Genomic DNA, 24,339 nt, shown 5'->3' with positions numbered 1-24,339 from the left:
TCCCACAGTCTGCTTTTTAGTCTTGGCCTATATAATGTCCTTCCACCCGCAGGTTAAAAACTGATTTATTCCAATAGATTTTTGCTGTTTACGGAAAGGCCTTTTAAATGTGTTGTGTTGTTGTTGTTTTTATTTTTACTCTCTTGTGTATCTACTACCTGTGCAGTGATATATTTGGGTTTTTGTTGTTGTTCTTGTTTAGTCGTGTCTGACTCTTCATGACCCCATGGACCAGAGCACGCCAGGCACTCCTGTCTTCCACTGCCTCCCGCAGTTTGGTCAGACTCATGTTTGTAGCTTCGAGAACACTGTCCAACCATCTCATGCTCTGTTGTCCCCTTCTCCTTGTGCCCTCAATCTTTCCCAACATTAGGGTCTTTTCCAGGGAAGCTTCCCTTCTCATGATTTGGTTTTTACTTCACTTTAATTCCATTATATTTTAATTACTTCTTAGCTATTATATTTTATATGTTCTTAGCTTTCTGTGTTTTAGCGCTGTGTGTTTTAATTTTTGTAATCCACCTGGTTCTGGGGGAAAGGTGGGAAGCAAACAAGCAAGCAAGCAAAACAAACAAACAAACAAACAAACAAACAAACAAACAAACAAACGACTGCATTATGACAGACTTACAGCCTCTTTGAGCCCAGGGTCTGGGGGTCTCCTTATATAGTTCTGATGTACTTTTGCTATTGGTACATTTGTCCTGGGTGTTTAATATGCGGCTGAATGAGCTGGAAGGGCTTTTCAGACTGCTGGCCATTTACTGCAGGAGATTTTTTGGCAAGTTTCCCCTTCTTGTTTTTATTTAATTGTGTTTTATTCCGTTTGATTTCCTCCCTGCTTTTTAGTCCAGAAGGATCCCCACGGCAGCTTACAGAAACACAATAGAAGTGTGCTATTGAACAGCACTGTCGCTGGGAGTGTTCTCATCTGCTTTCATCCCATCTTGCTTCCATGACTGCTGGAAATAATGTGAGATGAGATAAGTTCAGTGAGAATCCACCCATCCACCCCAAATATACTGCTTAATCAAATGAAAAGTGTGTGTGTGCGTGTGTATCCCAACAAACACCAAGTAATATAATCAAGGAAGTAAAGACTTTCACAGTCCTATTTGATAGGGCTGAAAATGGCAGCGGCCCACAAGTCATGAGTTTGAGGCAGAGCCAGGAACGTCCAATGGCCCTTGTTCCACCAGGATTTTGACACCTTTTGCACGTCAGAAAACTTTTCACTCCATATTGTCCCTGCTCCATATTGTCTCCACTATCTGGAAGCAGCTTTCTGGGGTTTCAGGCAGTGGGTCTCACCTAGCCCTTACCTGGAGATGCCGGAAATTGAACCCGGGACCGTCTGTATGTAAGGCGTATGTTCAACCACTAAGTTACGGCCTTTCCCCATAGCTTCCCTATAGCTTTCTAGGGTTAAAGCCGGTTATTTAAAAACTGGAAAGCTAGACTCCCTCTGGATATTCATTAATGGATTAAGGGTTGAAAGGGTTCGTTCTGGAATAAAAAAGCATAATGAGTCTGATTCTTTGATGATAATAAAGTTCCCTTTTCACTCCCCGACATGCCTCTCAATATTCCCCCTTACTTTGCCTTGTCCATAATGTTTCCTTTGGCTCATGCCACTTCACTCAGTAAGACTTCAAACATGCAGGTTCGTTTTTTGTGTGATGGCTCTGGCTACACAAATAAACAAGATTCGTAATGTACAGGAATAATCCGTGTTATGTTTACTTGGAAGTTAATTCTTGCGGTGCGCAATCGGACTTAAATCCAGAATAAACACGTACAGGGTTGCGGCTTCTCGGCTGCTGACAGCTGATTCTGAACAACACAGAAACAGGCTGTGTGTGTGAGGAGGCGGATCAAGAGCCCCAAATCTCAGCTTCCTCTGGGCACTCCGACGGATGTATCGACCACTTGCCTTTTCGCCCTCTCCATAGGAATGTGCTCCTGCACCCCCTTCTTTAGCAATTTCATTTAAAGCTTTTGCGAGCTCTCTAATACCACCTAAGTAATAACGTTCCTGCTCTTGCGATTTATTGATTTAAATATTTCATGGAGCATACAACCGGGCAGCGTGCAATGTCAAAACACAATGCTACAAGCATAACTTCAGTTAATACATCAAAGGTGCATCGATAAGAATTAAGAGCTAGTGTAATGTAGCGGTTAGAATGTTGGACTATGACCGGGGAGATCAGGGTTTGAATCCCTCCCTGCTCACTCAGAAAGTGCGCAAGTGACTTTGGACTGGCCACATTCTCACAGCCTAACCTACCTCAAAGGGGTTTTTTTTGAGGATAAAATGGGGAGAAAGAACCATGTACAGTGGTACCTCAGGTTAAGAACTTAATTTGTTCTGGAAGTCCGTTCTTAACCGGAAACTGTTCTTAACCTGAGGTACCACTTTAGCTAATGGGGCCTCCCGCTGCCGCCGCACAATTTCTGTTCTCATCCTGAGGTACAATTCTTAACCCGAGGTACTATTTCTGGGTTAGCGGAGTCTGTAACCTGAAGCATCTGTAACCTGAAGTGTCTGTAACCTGAGGTACCACTGTACACCACTTTGAGCTCCTGAAGGATCGCAAGTGGGTACTCGCTTGGTGTCAAAATAAGGATCAGGCAGACTCAGCAATGGAGAATAAGAAGGTGAAGTTTATTGCCAGGCAATAAGGACCCAGTTTGGAATCTCTTCCAAAAGGAACTGGGACCCCGATTGACAGAAATCCAGAGGTCTTATACCTGAGCAGATCACAGCAAATCATAGATCATGAGACAATCATGAGGGACTCACAATATTGTCAGTGAGAATCAGCCAATCAGCAAGCTCTTGTCATGCTACCAGCTCCTGGTCAAGCACTGGCCAAGCACAGGGTTCTAGTTCTGCTTTCCAATGCTTCCAGTGATGCTCTGTCTAATCTTTCCCCTAGTTATGACAGGACAGGGAGCTTGGACATTTTGCGGTTTTGCTCTTCCTGTTCTGTGGATTAATTTAGCCTGTATCTGAGGGGATTTTGTACCAGAATCTCTGATTCACGCCTTCCCCTTGCCCAGGGTACACGGATGTTTGTTGGGGAAAGGTCGGCTCCTAACTTGCTGTTTCAAGCAGTTTGCAATTAGCTAAGGCACAGCTTCCCTTTGATTCAAAATGGATTATAAAATACTGTAAGCCCTGATTATGTGCAAACATATATGGATATATAATGAATATATTGATTACTGATAACTGCTATATGGATAGCATAGGGGTAGCCCTTCTTCCTTGCCTCACTCCTTGGAGGAAATAATAATAAATTAATTTAAAAATGGCAACAGATCACTGTTCCAAAGCCCCGTTTGAACAATACAATTAAAATTCCCCCTTTATTGGTTCGATCTCTTTTGTTTCTTCTTTGTTGTTACTGCTTTTTCTGTATTGGAAAACGAAAGTAACAACATTTGTTGGAAAAGATGTCTAAAAGAAAACAGGGGGTGACTCTTGCCTAGCGGCCAGCATATGCCCATGCTGCCCAGGGCGGGTGCGCTCCCAAGGGGGGCGTAGCAAGGAGGGTACCCTCCCAGGTGCTGGATAGCCACTCGGATGCCCGGCGTGGCGTGCGTGCCCTGCAGCCTTGGACGGAGCGAGCCACCCACAGGGGTGGAGCGAGCCGCCAATGGTGGACATTCAGCCGCCACCCACCCGTGACTCCCAAGCCTCCCCCGAGCTGTCAAAACAAAGGGGGCAGAGGGGACTGCCACTGGCAAATCGGTGCAGCTCCCCCCCTTACCCTGACAGCTCCGGGTAGGCTTGGGAGTTGCGGGTGGGCGGTGCGCTGAATGTCAACCCCCTCAGTGAGGGCACCAGGGGTGGTCTGCCCCCCTTCCTACACCCCTGCTCTTGCCCAACTTCAGTTGGCAAGGAGTCCATAGGGCAGGGCCTGCCATACTACATTGGTTCGGGTCTTAGCCTCTAGAAGAGGAGAAAACAAGCTTGTTCCATCCTCCATGTGACAGCCCTTTAGATAGCTTTCTTCTAATGCTTTCTTTAGGATTGTGTCTGTGATTTATGCAGCATCTTCTTTCCAAAGTACTTTGTCTGCTCAGTGATCCCTGTACAAGTTGTGCTCAGTAAACTACTTGTAGATTATTTTACGGCATTTAGTTCCAGAAACAGATCTGGAGGTTATTTTAAATGTGCTTACTTACTGCAGCAGAAAAAAACATCCTGTGTTGTTAAAAAGATGCGGAGTGTGGAAAATGCTCCCAACATTTTAATAATAGTTTGATTAAAATATGGAATAGCCTCATAATGATTAAATGAACATATTTTTTAAAAGCTAGTTAGAAACTAACCAAGTAAGTTCTTGAATCCTGGCCTTTATCTACCTTTGCAAAGTTGTTTGTTCGCTATACAGTGTATATTTGAACACCTTTTAAGATACCACAATCAAATGTTACATTATGGCTTCTGAGATTAAGGAGCATGTTTTCATTTAGGCTTGGATACAACTGGACACAATTTTGAATCAAGATGGCAGACTGGATTTTTCAAAAGGGGCGTGGATTTTAACTACCCATTTCAGCCACTGATTTCAAAACTGCACTGATTTTTTTATTTTTATTTAAAAAATTGGTTTCCTAGAATGGCCTGTCAGTGCTCAGTATGTGGCTTCTTACTTTTTTATGTTTTGGAGCAATAACTATTAAGGCAATATCCAGTGTTTTTGCTTTACTATAATTCTGTAGATTGTACATGAGAATATAAATACCATACCAGCAGGTCTTAAAGATGGCTTTAAGCTGCACATAAATTCAGAGGGTTCAATCCTGTCCCATACAGTTGATCAGCTACTGTGAGCGTTCAGCACCATCTACTACAAATTGTGAGACACACCTGGGGATAGGTGCAAAATCTGCCTGGCACTTTGGCCAACGGAATGGGCACAATGACCCCCATCACTAATTCCTTCTCACTTTTTGTTTTACATGCCTGATTGTGTCCGGTTTCCTGGACACAGAGCTGAGTCGGTCTCTGTGTTATGTGAGCCCAGCGGGCTTGATGGCTCATGCAAACCAATTCTGATCCAGTGGTGGTTTGGGGCCTGCAGTGCCTGAAGTTCTAGAAAGTATTGGGGTTTTTAAAATCCCGAGTTAAATTAGCTCTGTGCATTTTGTTTTTTTCTTTCAGTATTGCCAAACCTTTGGAACACAGATAGTGAGTTTGCCATTCCTGAGCAAAAACAAGTAGAAAACCATGAAGAACTGGCAAATGCATATGAAAGAAAGCTAATTGAGGTAAGAGTGTTTTGCTATATAAAAAGCACGAGGTACAGTTGGAGTAATACTTCTTATGTAAAATTTGAAAGAAATTTTACAACCTTTTTTTAGTTTTGATAACCTTTAATTTCTTTCTTTCTTTCTTTCTTTCTTTCTTTCTTTCTTTCTTTCTTTCTTGGTTAATTATTTTAGATACTTAAGTTTTCTCATTTAGGCTTCTGAAATGTATAAGCAGCTACTCCCCCCCCCCCCCAAAACCCCACTCATGGCTTGGTGTGAACAAGGAAACGTGAAGGCTACTGGAGAGGAAATTGTGGCTGGGCTGGTTTGCGCTTCCTTAGTTGCTTTGTTGCTATGCCATACACTGTGTAGTGTAGCAGGTTTTCTGAATCTAGGGCTTATGGTTTACCCCTTTTCAGACTCGCCACAAACCACAACCAAGGCTTTTCCTTTGATTTCTGATGAAATTACTGGAAGTTTTGAGAAAGCAGACAAGTCAAGATAATACATTGTCTTTAAGTCACTTTTTAAAGGGTTGGGTTGGAAACAAATATCCCAGAGAATTACTACAATTGGAAATGTCAATATGTATGAATAGTCAATCATTTTGTGCAAGTACATTGTCTATATTTACCCAGCTGGGTAAGTGACTTTGGGTTGTAGCCAGTGTTCCTTCTACTCATTTTAGACCCACTAAAATTAATTGACAATACTGATTCAGGCCCATTCATTTCAAAGGATCTCCTTTGGATATCAAAATTCTGGATATCAAGGCCTAGACTTAGACATTGCCCAGCTTAATCTGTGAAAATTTCAGCTTCCTCAGCTGTTTTTCAACTTTGTTAAGTAAGCTAGCACTGCCAACAGCTACCTTGGGACAATCAAACCAAATTTCTATCTTACTATGGAAATAAATATGCAGTACCAAACCAAAGAAGGTGATATTTCCTCACTGCTTTCCAAATTAGCAGGCCCTGTTTGACCCCTTTTTAATACAGAATTTTAAAGGTTTTGGGTGGTCTTGGCATTGACTTTTCCTAGGTGCCTGTCTGTGCATCATAGGGCTGATCAGAAGATATTTTTGCTGGATGGGGGAACCAGCATTTACTTTACCTACTTTCCTTTATCTTTCTTTCTCCAAGCAATCTGTGATGTCCTCTTCTTCTGCACACCCCCACCCCACCCCACCCTGTGACAGTCTATTGAGCCTAGGGCTCAATAACAATTAACAATTTCTCACTCAGTTTTATAGTGAGAAATTATTCCCCACAGCTTAAATTAGTGGATGAACAGGTTTGTTTCTCGCTGTTTATCTGCCTGATAATAGCTCTGTTCAGAAGTGCCTCCAGGCATCGTGGGGGGGGACTAGGATGATGGGATTCTGTCCTCAGTGTCAATATTTCTTCTTCTTCCTTACGTTTGACAAAAGGTCTAAAGGGGGAACCTGCACATTCTCATCTGCACATGTTCAGGTGCCTCTAAAGATGCAGTTTCTTTAAAGTTGAACCAAAGAAAAACCAACAGCCACAGACGTAAAATACCATAACATACAAAATACAGTAAATTGGGTTGTAAAACAAAACATCAGGTGTAGCTAAACCACTTCTGAAAAAAGATACTTTGAATTATGGAAGTTAAGAGAAAGTTAAAAAGAAATAGCGTAACATAACCAGATTAAAAATTGTAATGTTTGAGAACAGCAGCCGAACAGGACAAGTTTTAACCGGGAATGAATGAATGAATCAGGGGAAGATTTTCTCTCGTGTTTTTGCAGCCAGAGTGAGAGATCTAGCCATGGGCTTTGTTAATAATTTGTTTGAACCTCCAAGATGCTGGTACAGGGACCCAGCATGTCATATTAGCCTTCCAAAGTTCAGGTATAATTGAATCAGGCCCTGGAGCTTTCCCTGACTTTAACTGGGAGATCAAGGACTTTATTTCCAGCTGGGTTACTGTAGCTCATGCTGGGAGTGCTTCAGGGACCTCCAAAGTATTGGGACTCCTGTGGGATTGGTGCTCCCGATTTGCTTGCCTGGAGGAGCCTGCATACCTACAGTTGTACTCAAAAAGCTTGCATACTTCTTGCCAAATAGGTGACGGTCAGAAGCAGGGATGGGGAGAAATTTGACTCAGTTTTTGTCTGAAGGCCCGATTTGCACCGTCCAAAAAGGTATGCGCACCGAAACGCAACCATTGCTCAAATTTGCACTTCTCCAAATTTTGCAGTGAAATTCTTCAGCCAAGTGATGTGTACAGAAGTGCATATGCCAAGCTAAAATGTGCATAAATGGGTATCTGTTAGTGAAAATAACAGAAAGAGATGCATTATGTTTTTGAAAACATGCTTTGTAAAAAATGTGTACATCAGGCAAAAGGTGTGTGCAAAAATGCTCCTATTAGTTCGCACAAAAACGCTTACGAATTTTCACGAGGACTTTTTGAAACAACAACAACAACATAAACTAATGTGGATAATGTGGAGGACAGGACAGAAGGCTGGAAAAAGTAGAAACAGAAAGGAACTGGAATGGACAGATTTGCCCATCCCTAGTCAGTAGATGGACCCAACTAGTGCCACGATGCCTGCTTCCTTTTCTGCACATGGACTTGAATGAATGGAGAGCACTTATGCATGGGGCTTTTGGTTTAACCCGCAAATAAATTGACCACAGAAGGGAGAGGAGTAGCACTAAGCATCAAGCCCTCAACAGCGCCATCTCCCCCGTCTCTTTGCACACAGTGACACTTTAGGCAACGAAGCTTGCCCTGCAGCTTAAATATTACAGTTAAGCCTCATGGATCAGTTTTAAGTTACCGTGATCTCAGAAGTTGGTTGGTGGTTAGCCAAGACTCTTTTCTGTATTGTCAGTTTTTATAGGCCTCAATGCTGAACTTGCTGTGTGCATTATGAACAGCATTGGCTTAGATCTTAAGAAGTTTATCTGTCCATGCATGGCAAGGCTGGGGAGCCTCAGGTTCTGCTTTACAGCCTGAGTGTATTTGCTTGTCTGGAATGTGTTGCTGAACTCTGATCGTGCCTCTTGTTTGCCCGCGTGGAGGACAGAGGGGTGTCTGTAGACTCTAGCCTGCCATTCAAAGGTAAAAGCTACACTCCTCACCATGCCCACTTTTGCCTCTGTTCTGGCCCCACCTCCCACTGGATTTCGGCCTCTAGAAGGTTGCCCAGAAGGGAATGTGGCCCTCAAGCTAAAAGAGAGAGAGAGAGAGAAAGAGAGAGAGAGAGAGAGAGAGAGAGATATTCTCCACTCCTGTTTGGGCAGTTTCTACCAATTTTGCCCTAGTTATCTGAAAGGGTGATGGAGTCTCCCTTTTTGGAGGTCTAAGCAGAGGCTGGGCTGCCCTTTCTTTGAGATATGCTAGCCCTGAGTTTTCTGCATCAAGAGTGGGTTTGAACTAGATGCTTATAAAATCCCTTTATGTGATTTTATGATGGGGGGTGGGGTGGGGGTAGAGGAAGGCGGAAGTGGGAAGGCTGAGGCAGGAAAGGCCTGCTGGAATCCAAGCTGCTGTCCGTTTCTTTGCTGGCTGAAGATAACACTTTGCGCCAGAAGCTTTAATATGCTGGTCATTCGGCCCCGGTGTTTGAAATGCTCTGTTGAGGCAGGCATACATTGGAGTTCCAGCTATGAATATTTATGGGTGGATGAGGCTCAGCTTCTGTCAGAAAAAAAGGTTAAATTTGGCACTTGAAATGTTTGACAAATCGTACAGCCCTCTTCAAATTCTATTTGTCTGAAGCACTTGAGGAAATATCTGCAGAGGTGCCTGCTTGTGACGGATTAATCTGAGTGTTGGATTTTGTCACCCTTGTTAATATGACTCTTTACTACTCCTTCAATGTTGAGGGATGGTTGCAAATGCACCAGCTAAGGAGCAGGATCGTTTTCAAGACTCTGAGCTGCTGCTGGAGATTAGGAGACCACTGGGACTGTGGTTGTCAGACCCCAGAAGATCCTGCTGTACCACCAGGGCATGTGGGGCTAGAACTCACAGGGGCCTTCCTCTGACCCAAGGAACCAGGTGTCCCCCTCTGCATGTTGCTGGTCCATTGGTGCAGGGGGTGTCGAACAGAAGAGGAGAAGTGGCCATCTTCAGACCGTGTGGCTTGCCCTTTAAGAACCTGGCGGTCTCCACAAGGGGGCAGGGGCGCCGACTTATAAAAAATATTGGGGGGGCGGGGGCCCATACCGACTTATAAAAAATATTGGGGGGGCCCAAGACCTCCAAACCGCTGCTGCTGGGGGAACGAAAGGGGCCGATTGGCTGCCGCCGTGGGCGGTGAATATTAATGAGCTAGCCCCGCGAGATTGTTGATGGGTCGAGAGCCCGCAACCCCACCCCCTCTCTAGATCGGGAGTGGCTTTGTTTTAACTCATTACTGAATGTATTTTAAAAGGTAACTATCGTCAAACAAGGAAAATAAAAAATACCAACGTAATTTTGTGATTTTACAAAGCATAATATAACTAATAATTTTCTTAAATTATTGGGGGGGCAGAGCCCCCCCAAACGAATTTTTGAGGGGGCTCGGGCCCCCTCAGGCCCCATGGAGTCGGCGCCTATGCAAGGGGGTGGAGTCTCCAAGAGGTAGTCCAGCTTAAAAGGCCTGAATCTGTTCTTAGCCCTTGTTGGAGCAAGTTGCTCGCTTGCTTCCATGGCCCTGCATCCTGACCTACCTTGCTGCCTTCTCCAGGGGAACTGGCACCAGACTAGAACCTGATCCATGTTAATGTTTGCTATGTTGTACCTGTGCCTGTACAATGAAAGCCCCATTCTGTTGCATTCCTCCTCCTCTAGCATGACCCTAAATTCCAGCATTGGCCAAGACAATGAATTGCAGGTCACGGTGCTTCCGGTTAAAGTATGAGTTGGGGAACATTATCTGGTTAGCGGCCTAGCAGATCTAGCCACTGAACTTGTTTGCTCCTGGTAGACCAGTTAAATAGCTACTGCCCACTGTCAATCATGTGGTGTCATAGGGCCAGACCATGCATGGGGTGGGTTGAAGTAGCTGCCTTGGGCAGCGGAAGGCCAAGAGGCAGTGCCCCTACAGGTGTCTCACCTTCTCCAACCAGTGGCGGCTTCTGGCGAAATCCCGCGAGATCTTGCTGAAATCTCGTGAGAGCTTGTCGGAACCCACTGTCGCTGCTTTGCGGGTGCTGCCTCATAGCTTGGGTAAGGAGGGCTTTGTCAGGGGTGGTGCAGGGCAGCACTTTCCTGTTCTGCCTCGGGTGGTGAAGCAGGGCACCTGGGTGTCACCATGATGTTAGGTAGCCTGATTCTCCAGTGGTTTCCTGGTTCTTTCTCCCCTTCCTTTTGGCAGGAACTAGCTGCACTCTGGAGTGCCTGAATGTGAGACTAGTTAGTTGCAACTCCGTACACTCCGGTGCAAAGATTGCTTGTTTGTTGGTTGGTTAATTCTTGCTCCTTTCCCCATCAATGCTTAACCTAAAGGGTAACAAATAAAGGGAAATGAGTGATTTCCTCGTTATGGCCGCCTCTGCCTCTATTCTTTTCTCCACTTCTCGGTCCTGTGGCTGCAGCAAGCCTGCCCTCCTGCCTCCAGCTGCTTAAGCCGGTTCCCGAGACGCTGTGGTTTTGAATGTTACGCATGGCGTGCTCCAGCATGCTAATTGGAAGAATTAGCTATAGCTGAGATTATCATCATCACAGCACGTAATCCCTCTGTAGTAGTCTCTTCCCAAAGGTCTCTGAGGCATAGGTGTGTCATGAAATGCAAACCATTACTTTGCAACTCCAGCGAGAGAATGAGTAATTGGGCCTTGCTAACATTACCCCTACCGCCCCATTCACTAGAGAATTCACCTGAAAATTGCTCCCGTATCTGTGTTCCTGTGTCAAATGAGTCATATGTGCAACTCCCCCAGAAGCATATAAACTGCCATTTTGATTCTGGAGTGGTTAACATTTATGGAGGCTGTCAGGGAGCACGTTTTTGCATAATGCTACCAAATCATTGCGGGCACAGGAGTTGTTCTTCTCAAGAGTTATTCATTGCGGAGTCATAGGATAAATGGTCTTAGATCCTGTTTCCCTGCCCCCACCACCCGAGCAAGTGGGGTGATGGCCTTTCCTGTTAGAGGTGACAATTTTCAGTTTTACAGGGCTTGTTGTTTTCATGTGTTGGCTGAAGAGTAAATAAGATTGATGTGTCTCTTTTTAAATTAGGGATGGAGAACCATTTTGAATCTGACCCACCACATTCTCTTCTGGCCAATCTTCTGGCGACCGCATGCCAGCGACAGGTGGAGCTAGAGGCAAAAGTGGGCAGAGCAATTAATGTGAATTTAACTTGGTGTAGCAGACTAATTTCTGCACACACTTTCACACACATCTCTGTCCTTCATCCAGGCAAACAAGAAACATTGTACGAGAACAAGGACACATTCCAGCCAAGCAAAAACACTGAAGGAGGGTGCAAAGCAAGGCCAGGAGGGAGGTAGTCTGAGGGTAGGTTGTGTGTGATAGAGGGCTGCATTCGGCGCCCGAGCTTGAGGTTCCCCATCCCTGTTTCATGGTAAAGAATTGGAGGGTTTGAATAGAGGTCATAATGGTTGTATTCAATGCTCCTTATTCCTTTTATAGTTGTGTGTGTGTGTGTGTCAGGGTGTGTGGGTGTGTGGGTGGGTGTTGTTTCAGACTGATCATCAAAATAACATAGAGCTTCACAAGGCAACTCCACATATAATGTGGTCTAACCTGGTGGGGTATCTCTGCCCAGTTAGGCTCCATCTTAAGCTGAGAGAAGGTGGCTCTGTGCCACGGAGAACAACCTATGCCACCATTGACAAAGATGGCACCATGAGCATTGCCTCTCTGATACCTCCCCCTTCCCCCTTGTCTCAGTGACTTCCCTTATTACTTAATTATTTGTGCAAGTTCTTCAAAGCCACCTAACTTCAGGAGCTTCAAGTTCTCAATACAGGCATTGTGATTATTTGTAATTTTAGTCCATGTCTTCAGATTTCCAGAAATTCTGTCTCTTAAGGCTTCAGTCATAAATTTTCATGAAGGCAATAGCCATTAGCATGCAGCAGGATTAGACTGATCTTTCAGTTGTGCACATCTCTCAATGTATTTCCCCCCCCTCTCTCTCTCTCTCCTTCAATTCTATATATGTTATTGCAGAATGCTTTATAATTAACTGAACAAAAATATCATCTGATCCGCAGCTGTCACGGCTAAAGTGTGGTAGCACGCCGAACAATAGATAAATAGTTATGAAGTGTGTTAATCATAATGATACAGGGAAGGCCAATAACTGGCTCTGATCTAATCAGGAGTTTTACATAAATCGTTCTGAGGGTGGCACTTCCAATACCATATAATTACATCAGGAAATTGGGTGCGTGTTGAGTGTATTGGAATTCATTGGCAACCCACAGCGCAGTGTGTATCTGAAAAGTCAAGTTCAAGCAAACACCAGCTGCCTGTGGAAGAAGGAAAATGCCAAAAATGAGCAATACCAGGCCACCTGTAACTTGCATGTTCAGTTATTGATTTCTGACGGGCTAGAGGCGAGCTGATCGTGCAGCATTGATCCTGGCGCAGCTGCAAGGACTCCCTGTATGTTTCTGAGCCAATACGTGATGGCCAACCTGGGCTTTTGCCGTGGTTGAAGCTAAGCAAGATTCTTTCACACCATGGTTTCTGAGCAGTCCTTAATTAATTCTTAACTATCATTAAGCCTCCATGTGGGCATTGCTGCAAAAAGAAGACTATAGCAGGAGAGGAGAGGGTGATCTGCTTGAGATGAAGTGAGTTCATGAGTCTATATGGCAATATCTCCAGCCCTCCCCCCCCCCGCCAATCCTCTTCTTCCCCTGGTTTTGCATAATGCATGAACAGGCACCAGTCAGCTTCCTCATTAACATGAGCCCATTGTGTTGCATTCGGTGGTGCTAGGCAGGAGGACTCTTAATACTAGCTGCTGGAAATGGCGTCTTGCACCCAGGTCCTGCTTGTGGATTCTCCCACAGGCATCTGGTTGGTCACTGCAAGAACAGGATGCTGGACTAGATGGGCCTGGACGTACTTATTGTTAGGTTTGCAAAGTATTTTGATGGGCAGTGAGATCTGCAGCCCTGTCTCCTTGACACATAACCCCCTGCTTCTATAAAACTGAAAAGTATCACTCTTAAGATGCACAATCTTTGGAGAAGCGATATGCTCTGTGTTCAAGGAAAGGGGATCTCTTAAGTCTTTAATATTCATGTTATGTGTATTTATAGGCAATGCTTGTAATGGTTTAAATAGGCATAGCTAAATAATTAAACTGAAAATTTAAAATGTAATTACGATCTTAGAAGGTTTTCTGTCCGTGTGCTGTAGATTCACTTTAATCCAGCAGCGAACTCATTCTTTGAACATATATTGTGGGTTTTTTAATGACCAAATAAATTAAAAAGGCTTCAAGAGAAGATAACAGTTAGCATTATTATGATGATTTGACACCCACCAAATGATAATATTAGTCCTGAACTGCTGTGCCTCAAGGAATTATTCAGTCTCTTTAAAAGACAATCATTTGAGTGACACTTGAGCACAATTCAAGGAATTCATCCCTTTGGATGTTATCCAGCTAATTTTTTGCACAGAGTAGGCACATTGACATTAATGGATCTAACTTAGTCTTCTTGTTCATTAATTTCTATGAGTCTGCTCTGAGTAAAACTTTGTTGGATGCAACCATCTGTTTTTATTTGGGTCAAAGAGGTACTTTGGTGGCTAGCGGAATAGTCTCAGATATACTAAGGATTGGAACTGGGACCTTAAACACGCAACAGACATCCTCTAGCATTGAACTATGACCTTTCCTCATTCTTTTAGATGAGAGCTTTTATAAAACAGAATTCTTCATTTTGATAGGCTGCCTTTTCAGGTCAGTTTTCTGTAAGATCTAAGACTGATGCATCTGCATGGGGCATCAATTAGAGTTTGTGGTGGTATGTGATAAATTAAACCTTGGTGTCTATTAGGCTAGTGTTGCACATCACCGTAAACCACAGTTAAACTATTGTTTAAATGCATGCTACCAAAATTCAGGGTTTCCCCTACTCCTCTGTTACTGCTGTGGTGCCAGAAAGCAAGCTGATGTCTAAGCTTAGTGTCATATGTGAACCCAGGCTCATGACGTGTTCCTCTGCAAACTCAGATTGCTCTGTTGTCCTCATTGCGAGCTTGGAGGTTTAGACTTTAGAGCAACGCAAGTGTTAATAGCCTGACTTGGCTGCATCACATTTCCAAAATCATTACGTTCAGAAATGTCTTCAACCTTGTGATCTTTGTCTCTTAACCTGAGCATCTGGTAATGTTCAAAACTCATTCAGAGGGAGAGTCTTTAGGCGAGTCCTTCAGGACACTCTGTGTGGCTGGTGCTTAGATGAAGGATGAGTCATTCTTTTCTTTTGGAACTCTGCATGTTCAAAAGGTCTCTCTGCGCACCATTTGCCACTTGCTCTTCTTAATATGCAACAAATTGCTGTTGCTTTTTTCCAGGAACATAAGGCTGGCTCTGATATTTCTCATAAAGATAATGTTAGGATTAAATGGAAATGAACCTTGATTCCTCGCCACTTCCCGTTGCCAACACCTCATCTCTTTGTATTTTATAATTGAAAATCAGTGTTCTTCATGGTTGAGCAGGCCAGCCCCATCCTTCTCCATCAGAACCTTAAGTGATCTATGCATCTCCTACACCAGCTTTCCCTAACCTGCGTCCTTCAGATGTTTTGCAGTATATTTCCCATCAGCCCTAACCAGCACCGTGTCCTGACTGGCATGTTTTCTTAGGACGCTGTACCAGTAAATATTCTAAGGCTGCATCTACACTATAAAGTAGTGTGATACTGCTTTAAATATAAACAGTCACAGTCCCCCACAGAATCCTGGCAGTTGTGGTTTGTTAAGGGTTCTGAGAGTTTTTGAGAGGTCCGTATTTCCCTCATAAATCTACAGTTCCCAGAGTTTCCTTGTAAAAGGGATTGACTGTTAAAACACTCTGGGAGTCGTAGCTCTGAGGGGAATAAGAGGAAGGCACACTTGGCAAATCCACACCGTGATCAACTCCAGCCCGGAAACCAATGTCCCCACCGTGGAAGGACATGTGGGTCCAGAATTGGCCTCCACAGTCACATACAGACTCATTGTTAAAACCGTGTTCATGGAAGACAATCTTACTGGGCTACGAGTGATCGCCAATGAAGAAGGACCCCCTGAAATCTCCTGGCATCCTTAACAAACTACAATTCCCATAATTATTTTGGGAAAGACTAAGGTAAAGATGGGGAACCTGTAGACTTCCATACATTGCTGCACTACAGCTCCAATTCACTCTGACCATTGGCTCGGGTTGATGGGAGTTGGAGTCCCACAACACCTGGAGGGCCATAGGAGCACTTAGATTTGATGCTGCCTTCCCTACACTTGTTTCATCGTCAGGAATGGAGGAATGGTTAGGGGAACTGTTACACCTGGCCCTGCATTATGGCCGCACCTTCCTCTCTGGGAGCCTGCACATTGTGTTAAGCCATGGTTTGACTTAGCGCTCCGTGTGAGTGAGGGAAGACTCAGCCTGAGGCCACTTGAACTTCTCTGCTTTCTTTCCAACAGCCCTCATTAGAAAGGCAGCAAGCTGACAGCCTCCTTAGGGTTCCTTGGCCTTGCCTCCAGGCTGCTTGAATCACTCTTGCTTTGTTCCGCTGTGGCCTTCCTTTCCGCTATTCCTTCCTGGTCTGCCTGCCTATTTGCCTTGGTCTATTTATTGGTTTGCCTCCTGATTGTGTGTGTGTCTGTGCAATGCGCCGTGCGTTCTCAGGAGCCAGGAAGTCCATCTTCCCAATGAAGTTTTAGTTTTCAAAACACATTTATTCCCCCCACCCTTCACTTTTTGCTGCTTTGTCTCTGGCATAAAGATATCTGGGAGAGCTTTTTTTCTCCTCACATCTCTCTGGTGTTTCTTATGCTTGTTGGATTATTTCAAGCAACTCCACGGAGCTTGCCTTTTGAGAGGAGAGAAAGATAGAAGCAGCCGTCCATTGGGCACCAGCAGGGGAGCTCTTGTGTTGTATGTAACATCTTCTCCTGGCTGGCATTAAGTGTGCTTCTTCCTCTGGTGGCTTCTAAGTAGGAACCAACTTCTGGCGCACAGATCTTGGCAGAGGGATGCGCAGCTCTGGCACACGATCCTCTCAGGCGTCTCCGTGTCAGTTTCCCTTGCCTGGATGCTTGCAGTGATGTTGGTGGCCAACGCTGTTTCTGCCAGAATCCGCCAGCTGCTGCACCCTCAGATGTCACTTCTGTTTCTTGGACGTGCCTTTTAAAATTCAGAACTGTCGCTCCCTAAATAAAAAGGCAGTATCACTCTTTTTTTCTGTTGGCAGTGCTGAAGTGAGGATGGGGAGGCCTGTAAAGTGGTACCTCGGGTTAAGAACTCATTCTGGTGGTCTGTTCTTAACTTGAAACTGTTCTTAACCTGAGGTACCTGAGCTAACGGGGCTTCCTGCCGCCGCTGCTCAATTTTTGTTCTCATCCTGAAGCAAAGTTCTTAATCCGGGGTACTATTTCTGGGTTAGCGGAGTCTGTAGCCTGAAGCGTCTGTAACCTGAAGCGTTTGTAACCCGAGGTACCACTGTATAGTGGTGAAGAAGGGTGTTCATGTCCTTAAATCAGACCTTCCCCTAAATTGCACCCTCTGGGTATGTTGGACTACTGTTCCCTGGCCAGGCCCAGCCAGCAAGGCCAATTGTCATGGGTTATAGAAGCTGTAGCCTAACAGCACGTGGAAGGTACTAGAGTGGCTGGAGCAACCCTGTCAGATGGGTGGGATACAAATAAATAATAATAATAATAATAATAATAATAATAATAATAATAATAATAATGGAATGCTGCCTTAAAGTAGTTTGCTGTTTTGAAACGAGATTGTTTCAAAAATAGGTTCCAGGTGCTGTTCACCAGACTTAGGGGTTGCCTTCCAAACCAGCCAAGCAATATAGGCACCTGTGTGGTATTTAGGTTTTGTTTATAAGTTAAATTTAAATTTAAAGCACATTTATTCATATTGTTAATTTACTAAAAAAATGGAAGTGCATCCTGTTTTCTCTCTGTGTACATTTTTTACAGCTTAAAATAGGGCAGCCCTGATGCGAGTTGTGTCAGAAAGCAGATGACATTACATTCCTTAGGATTAATGTCTGGTCTAATTTGGTCTAATTTGGACATGTGCTGGTGGCATAATTATTGTGCGCATGGACATCGTACATTGTGGGACAGAAGGCAGGCAGTCTTACTGTAGCAGCCATCAGAACGTAAGACAACGAAAGTGGGTTCTGTGTTGCCTTTTGGTAGCAAAGGGACTGCAAGGTTGGAAGGATGAATATCCAGCACCGTTGGTTCTAAGATCTCTCTGCCATTTCCATGCATGGCTTGTAGTGGCCAGTGCCACTTAAATACCTATGTGGACTGCCTCTATTAATAGATTAATTAATCTATTAATCAGGATCAATGGAATATTCTTACTGTTGATGTCAGCTGTTGTTCTCTTTCTGTTATATTTGCAATTAAAAGCTACATACATACATACATACATACATAAAAATATCTTCTTGTGGCCCTCCACATCATTAAAAACCAGTTGAATATTGATAGAAGACGATACAGTTGTATCTTGGGTTACAGATGCTTCAGGTTACGCGTTTTCGGGTTGCACACCACACCGAACCTGGAAGTACCGGAACAGGTTACTTCTGGGTTTTGGCGCATGCGCAGAAGTGGTAAATCACACTTTGCACATGCGCAGAAGCGCCGAATCGCGACCCGCACCAGTGCAGACGCAGCGCTGCGGGTTGCGAACGTGCCTCCTGCACAGATCACGTTCACAACCTGAGGTTCCACTGTACAGCGGTACCTCGGGTTAAGTACTTAATTTGTTCCAGAGGTCCGTACTTAACCTGAAACTGTTCTTAACCTGAAGCACCACTTTAGCTAATGGGGCCTCCTGCTGCTGCCACACCGCCAGAGCACGATTTCTGTTCTCATCCTGAAGCAAAGTTCTTAACCTGAAGCACTATTTCTGGGTTAGCGGAGTCTGTAACCTGAAGCGTATGTAACCCAAGGTACCACTGTATACATATATAAAATCCATTAAAATCATATAGTTTACATTAATGAAACACAACGGCACCAGCCTCCTCATTAAAAGTGGTCAGCTTCCAAAAGCCTGTTGGAATGAAAAAGGAGAAAGGGGGGGCTATTATTAATGCATATAAAGTATGTTCTCTTTTACTAAGTTTTAGCATCTCTGCTTTCCTGCAAGCTTGTAAGGTTCTTTATTGTAGGCAGAAGTCACTGTGCCCTGTGATAACCCCAAATTCTCACCTCTGTTTTTCCATACATGAAGCAGAATTTGCTGCAAGCTTGTTGATTCTATTTATTAGTTTACTCAGATCTTTCAAAATAAGGAGATGCAAAATGTGAAATACTTTCAGTTGAGTGCATAGTTGTAAGAACAAAATATATGCTTACAATATATTTTTTTAAAGCCTTAATTAGCTATTCGTTTTCTTTTTTTAAAAAGAGAGAATCTTACAGGTAAAGGAAACTAGCAGGGAGCAAATTAGCAGTCGGAAGTGTGTGTGAGTTTATTGATGGTTGAGGGAAAAATGGATGCCAGCAGGGAATTTTCAGTAATTACAGAGTAAGGAATTTTAACCAGAGTTAGTATAGCTCCTTTGGCTGCTTGTGAGTGATAATTACTACAATAGTAGGAAATCAGGTAAATTAAGTTGTACAACATGTCAGGCAAATTTAGATCTTCTGCCGTTGCTATTTTTTCATTACGTGGGGAATTAAAAATAGAAAGTTAACCTGAACATTTATGATTTGCACTTAAAGCCTCAGAAATCCAGACGCGAGGCATGTATTCTGATTATCATCGTCCTTCCCTGGCAATGTCGCCTGTTCTTGATTTGCATCATATCTATGACGTCCCTGTGAGGAGCCTGACCTTTTAAAGACCTTTTACTGTTACTGCAAGGGACACGGGTGGCGCTGTGGGTTAAACCACAGAGCCTAGGACTTGCCGATCAGAAGGTCGGCTGTTCGAATCCTTGCAACAGGGTGAGCTCCCGTTGCTCAGTCCCTGCTCCTGCCAACTTAGCAGTTCGAAAGCATGTCAAAGTGCAAGTAGATAAATAGGTACCACTCTGGTGGGAAGGTAAACGGCGTTTCCGTGCGCTGATCTGGTTCGCCAGAAGCGGCTTAGTCATGCTGGCCACATGACCCGGAAGCTGTTCGCCGGCTCCCTCAGCCAATAAAGCGAGATGAGCGCCGCAACCCCAGAGTCGGCCACGACTGGACTTAATGGTCAGGGGTCCCTTTACTTTTACCTTTACTGTTACTGCACCTATTGTATTATGTGCGTTTTTTCTATGGGTCATGAGCTCATGATCACTAGTATGTTCCTAGTGCTCAGATTAACATAATGCCACTCTTGGTTTTCTTTTCTTCCTATTTTACCTTCTCTTTTATCCTCCCTCCCTCCCATTTTTCCTCAGGATTACATAGATATCTCATAGAATCATAGAGTTGGAAGGGGTCCTGAGGATCATTTAGTCCAACCCCCTGCAATGCAGGAACATGCAGCTTTCCCTTACGGGGACTGAACCTGCAACCTTGGCGTTATCAGCAGCACACTCTAACCAACAGGTCTATGTGGATTACATGTTCAGATAAAATAGCCAGCCAGTCAGCGTTCCTCAAAGCACAAAGGCAATCACGTTTCTTCCCAGGATCATACACAGTCCCTCAAAAAGCCAAAATCGTGTACAGTCAAAACACATTAGGTTCAGTGGTGGGTGGGATCGCCAAAGTCTTATTTCAGTGGTGGGTGGGATTGCCCGCCCCCTTTCTACTCCTTTAAACACATACACACATACACACATTGCCATCAGCATAAAGCTGAATGCACACAATTTAAATGCCCGTAAGTTGTGAGTTACCTGTGTCATTAAATGGTGCCAAAAGATTTTCAATGTTGCATATTAATTTGTTGTGAGCTTTCCTTTGACCTTAACTGTGAAGGCCAGTCAATAAATCAAAATAATAATGATCATAACAATGTACCAGAGGCAACTTATAACCTAGAATTCACCGCAGGGGACAGCCAATGAAATGGGAGGGTATATGGGAAGAATTCCATTTTCAATTTGGTTACACATACAGTGGTACCTCGGGTTAAGAACTTAATTCGGTCTGGAGGTCCATTCTTAACCTGAAACTGTTCTTAATCTGAGGTACCACTTCAGCTAATGGGGCCTCCCGCTGCCGCCATGCGATTTCTGAAGCAAAGTTCTTAACCCGAAGTACTATTTCTGGGTTAGCGGAGTCTGTAAACTGAAGCGTCTGTAACCCGAGATACCACTGTACCTGATATGTGTTGGAATTCTGGCCCGGTCAGAGGTATGTGCCTATTTGTCTAGGCACCGGCTGAATTCCTTTGACCTCCCTCCGGCGACTCCCAGCAGGAAAAACACGAGGTCCGTTCCGGCGATTTTCCTCAGGCTGTGAGAAAAACACACCAACTGCTTCTCCTCCTCCCTGCACCCTGCATATCCCCAGGGAGGGGAATCAGACACAGACAGAAATGTAACTACATGTCTTTATTTCTGTCTCTAGCAGTCATACAGTAAAAGATGTCTGCTCTCTTCAACAAACAGAAACTCCAAACTCCACCCATGTACATCCTGTACAGGTCATATGACACACACTGAGCTCACATCCTGTGCTCAATAAGGAGAATGGACTGCCCCTTTGTTTCCATGGCAACAGTCCCATACTTCCTGTTTGGCTTTCCAGCCACAAGCAGCTGACTGAGCTGCTAGAGCCTTTGCTTGCTGCAGCATTGCTGCTTTAGAATAACAATATGTAGATTATTTAGTGCTCCTTTCTTTTTTTAGTGAGGAGCCTGTGGGGTTGGATGTTCCCTGTCCCTGCAGTAGGGTATGGAGTCTTTTTGGAGGGGAGGTTGTGCCTAAGGGAGCCGTGGGAAAGATGGTTTTTGAGGAGTGTTTTGAAGTGTGGGTGATGCCTGTTGAAAGACTCCAAAGCCAGAGGGAAGGTGGAGGAGGACTTTCCAGGGCTTGGGTTGCAGCGTTCCGAATGATTTTCTTGAGTATGATTTATATGGGGCCATCTGTCCTGGCAGCTGAGCAGCAAGCAGGAAAAGGTTGGCAGAGGACATTCTGCTCTGGCAAAGCTGGGAGCTCATGGGATCGCAGACAACGCCTTATGGGAGGCTGGATTCCTGCAGTACGAATCCAACAGCTGTGCTGCTTCCAGGTATAGGAGGCTAGGTCAGGACCTGGGACAGCTCTCTGTGCAGTCACCCAGGAGCAATGGTGGTTGTTTTCACAGTGGCCCTATGGAGTGCCCAAGCCTTGCTCCTTAGATGCAAATTTAAGCAAGAATTTGAAGGGCCAGTGCCTGGACTTAGGCCAGGGGTCTGCAACCTTTAAGACAAAAAGAGCCACTTGGACCCGTTTCCGAAGAAAAAACAACAACTGGGAGCCGCAAAACCATTGCGACATTTAAAACAAATATAACACTGCATACATTGTTTCTTAGCCCAATGTTATCCTCGTCATTATAAAAATAACTTTTTTGACACTTTTTAATTATTTTTTGTTTGACCCCTCAGAATTACTCCTCCTCATAGAAATAAACGTTATATTAACAAGTTACCTTTTTTTGAGTGTGTGTTCTTCACTCCCCTTCAAAACAGTAGCTGCAAATTGCAAAGCAATAGCAGCAAATCAGCCAGCGGCAGCCTGTTGGGGCGGCAGCCTGTTGCCCGAAGCACAGGGAGCCCTCCGGAGGGCTCCCCGTGCTTCAGGCGAGTGTCTGCAAGCCTTGCGCGCCCGGCAGGAGCTCCCGTCGGGCGCGCAAGGCTTGGGGCGGCAGCCTGTTGCCCGAAGCACAGGGAGCCCTCCGGAGGGCTCCCCGTGCTTCGGGCGAGTGTCTGCAAGCCTTGCGCGCCCGGCAGGAGCTCCCGTCGGGCGCGCGAGGCTTGGGGCGGCAGCCTGCCGCCCGAAGCACGCGGAGCCCTCCGGAGGGCTCCCCGTGCTTCGGGCGAGTGTCTGCAAGCCTTGCGCACCTGGCAGGAGCTCCCGTCGGGCGCGCGAGGCTTGGGGCGGCAACCTGCCGCCCGAAGCATAGGGAGCCCTCCGGAGGGCTCCCCGTGCTTCGGGCGAGTGTCTGCAAGCCTTGCGCGCCCGGCAGGAGCTCCCGTCGGGCGCGCAAGGCTTGGGGCGGCAGCCTGTTGCCCGAAGCACAGGGAGCCCTCCGGAGGGCTCCCCGTGCTTCGGGCGAGTGTCTGCAAGCCTTGCGCGCCCGGCAGGAGCTCCCGTCGGGCGCGCGAGGCTTGGGGCGGCAGCCTGCCGCCCGAAGCACGCGGAGCCCTCCGGAGGGCTCCCCGTGCTTCGGGCGAGTGTCTGCAAGCCTTGCGCACCTGGCAGGAGCTCCCGTCGGGCGCGCGAGGCTTGGGGCGGCCCGAAGCACAGGGAGCCCTCCGGAGGGCTCCCCGTGCTTCGGGCGAGTGTCTGCAAGCCTTGCGCGCCCGGCAGGAGCTCCCGTCGGGCGCGCGAGGCTTGGGGCGGCAGCCTGCTGCCCGAAGCACAGGGAGCCCTCCGGAGGGCTCCCCGTGCTTCGGGCGAGTGTCTGCAAGCCTTGCGCGCCTGGCAGGAGCTCCCGTCGGGCGCGCGAGGCTTGGGGCGGCAGCCTGCCGCCCAAAGCACAGGGAGCCCTCCGGAGGGCTCCCCGTGCTTCGGGCGAGTGTCTGCAAGCCTTGCGCGCCCGGCAGGAGCTCCCGTCGGGCGCGCGAGGCTTGGGGCGGCAGCCTGCCGCCCGAAGCACAGGGAGCCCTCCGGAGGGCTCCCGTGCTTCGGGCGAGTGTCTGCAAGCCTTGCGCGCCCGGCAGGAGCTCCCGTCTGGCGCGCGAGGCTTGGGGCGGCAGCCTGTTGCCCGAAGCACAGGGAGCCCTCCGGAGGGCTCCCCGTGCTTCGGGCGAGTGTCTGCAAGCCTTGCGCGCCCGGCAGGAGCTCCCGTCGGGCGCGCGAGGCTTGGGGCGGCAGCCTGCCGCCCGAAGCACAGGGAGCCCTCCGGAGGGCTCCCCGTGCTTCGGGCGAGTGTCTGCAAGCCTTGCGTGCCCGGCAGGAGCTCCCGTCGGGCGCGCGAGGCTTGGGGCGGCAGCCTGCCGCCCGAAGCACAGGGAGCCCTCCGGAGGGCTCCCCGTGCTTCGGGCGAGTGTCTGCAAGCCTTGCGCGCCAGGCAGGAGCTCCCGTCCGGCGCGCGAGGCTTGGGGCGGCAGCCTGCCGCCCGAAGCACAGGGAGCCCTCCGGAGGGCTCCCCGTGCTTCGGGCGAGTGTCTGCAAGCCTTGCGCGCCCGGCAGGAGCTCCCGTCGGGCGCGCGAGGCTTGGGGCGGGAACAAAGGAAAATGCGCCTCCTCCCCTCGCCTCCACCCCGGAGCCGCGGCAAAGGCGTTAAAGAGCCGCATGCGGCTCCGGAGCCGCAGGTTGCCGACCCCTGACTTAGGCCCTGGGGATGCAGTGTTGCAAAGTAGCCGCCAGCGGCATCTCCTCTGACTTCTCTGCTGGGAACTTCCAGGGGGCTGGATGGGTACAGGGGCTTTCAGGCAATGGGATGGGTGAGTTGTGGGTTCTAGTTCCTAGTTTTAAGGAGCGTGACTCCCCTGGCTTCTGAGGAAGTGGCCAGTGTCAAAGCCTCTTTCATCCAGAGGATGATTATATGGCCCCATATAATCAAGTGTTTTTCCACTTGATATCTATCTTCTGTGGTCTCCTCGGTTGCGTGGTCTTCCTCTGGGCCTTGGCCTGCTCTCTTGGAGTTCTAGCCACCGTGGAGTAGGCTCGGGTTGGGTCTGGGCTCTGTCACATGTCCTTGCCCTCCCAGTGCTCTCCTACCTCTCCGTGGCGGCGGCGCGGTAAGGTCGGGGCTCCCCTCTTTTTTTCCTT

At 46.7% G+C, this 24,339-nt stretch overlaps 1 protein-coding gene across 5 annotated transcripts in view; it reads left to right on the top strand.

Moving 5' to 3' along the window:
- The window catches only part of SNX29 (sorting nexin 29), a 229,334-nt gene that overhangs the window by 79,329 nt on the left and 125,666 nt on the right, over positions 1-24,339 (top strand). For all 5 annotated transcript variants that reach the window (XM_083711484.1, XM_083711488.1, XM_083711486.1 and 2 more), the window contains one exon: positions 5,180-5,286. In XM_083711484.1, the coding sequence (XP_083567610.1) occupies positions 5,180-5,286 (107 nt within the window). The remainder of the gene's footprint in view (positions 1-5,179; positions 5,287-24,339) is intronic.

The sequence above is a fragment of the Podarcis gaigeae genome (assembly GCF_964106915.1).
Source record: "Podarcis gaigeae genome assembly, chromosome: 14".
NCBI classification, from domain to species: Eukaryota; Metazoa; Chordata; class Lepidosauria; order Squamata; family Lacertidae; genus Podarcis; species Podarcis gaigeae.
This window is presented reverse-complemented; position numbering and strand designations above follow the sequence as displayed.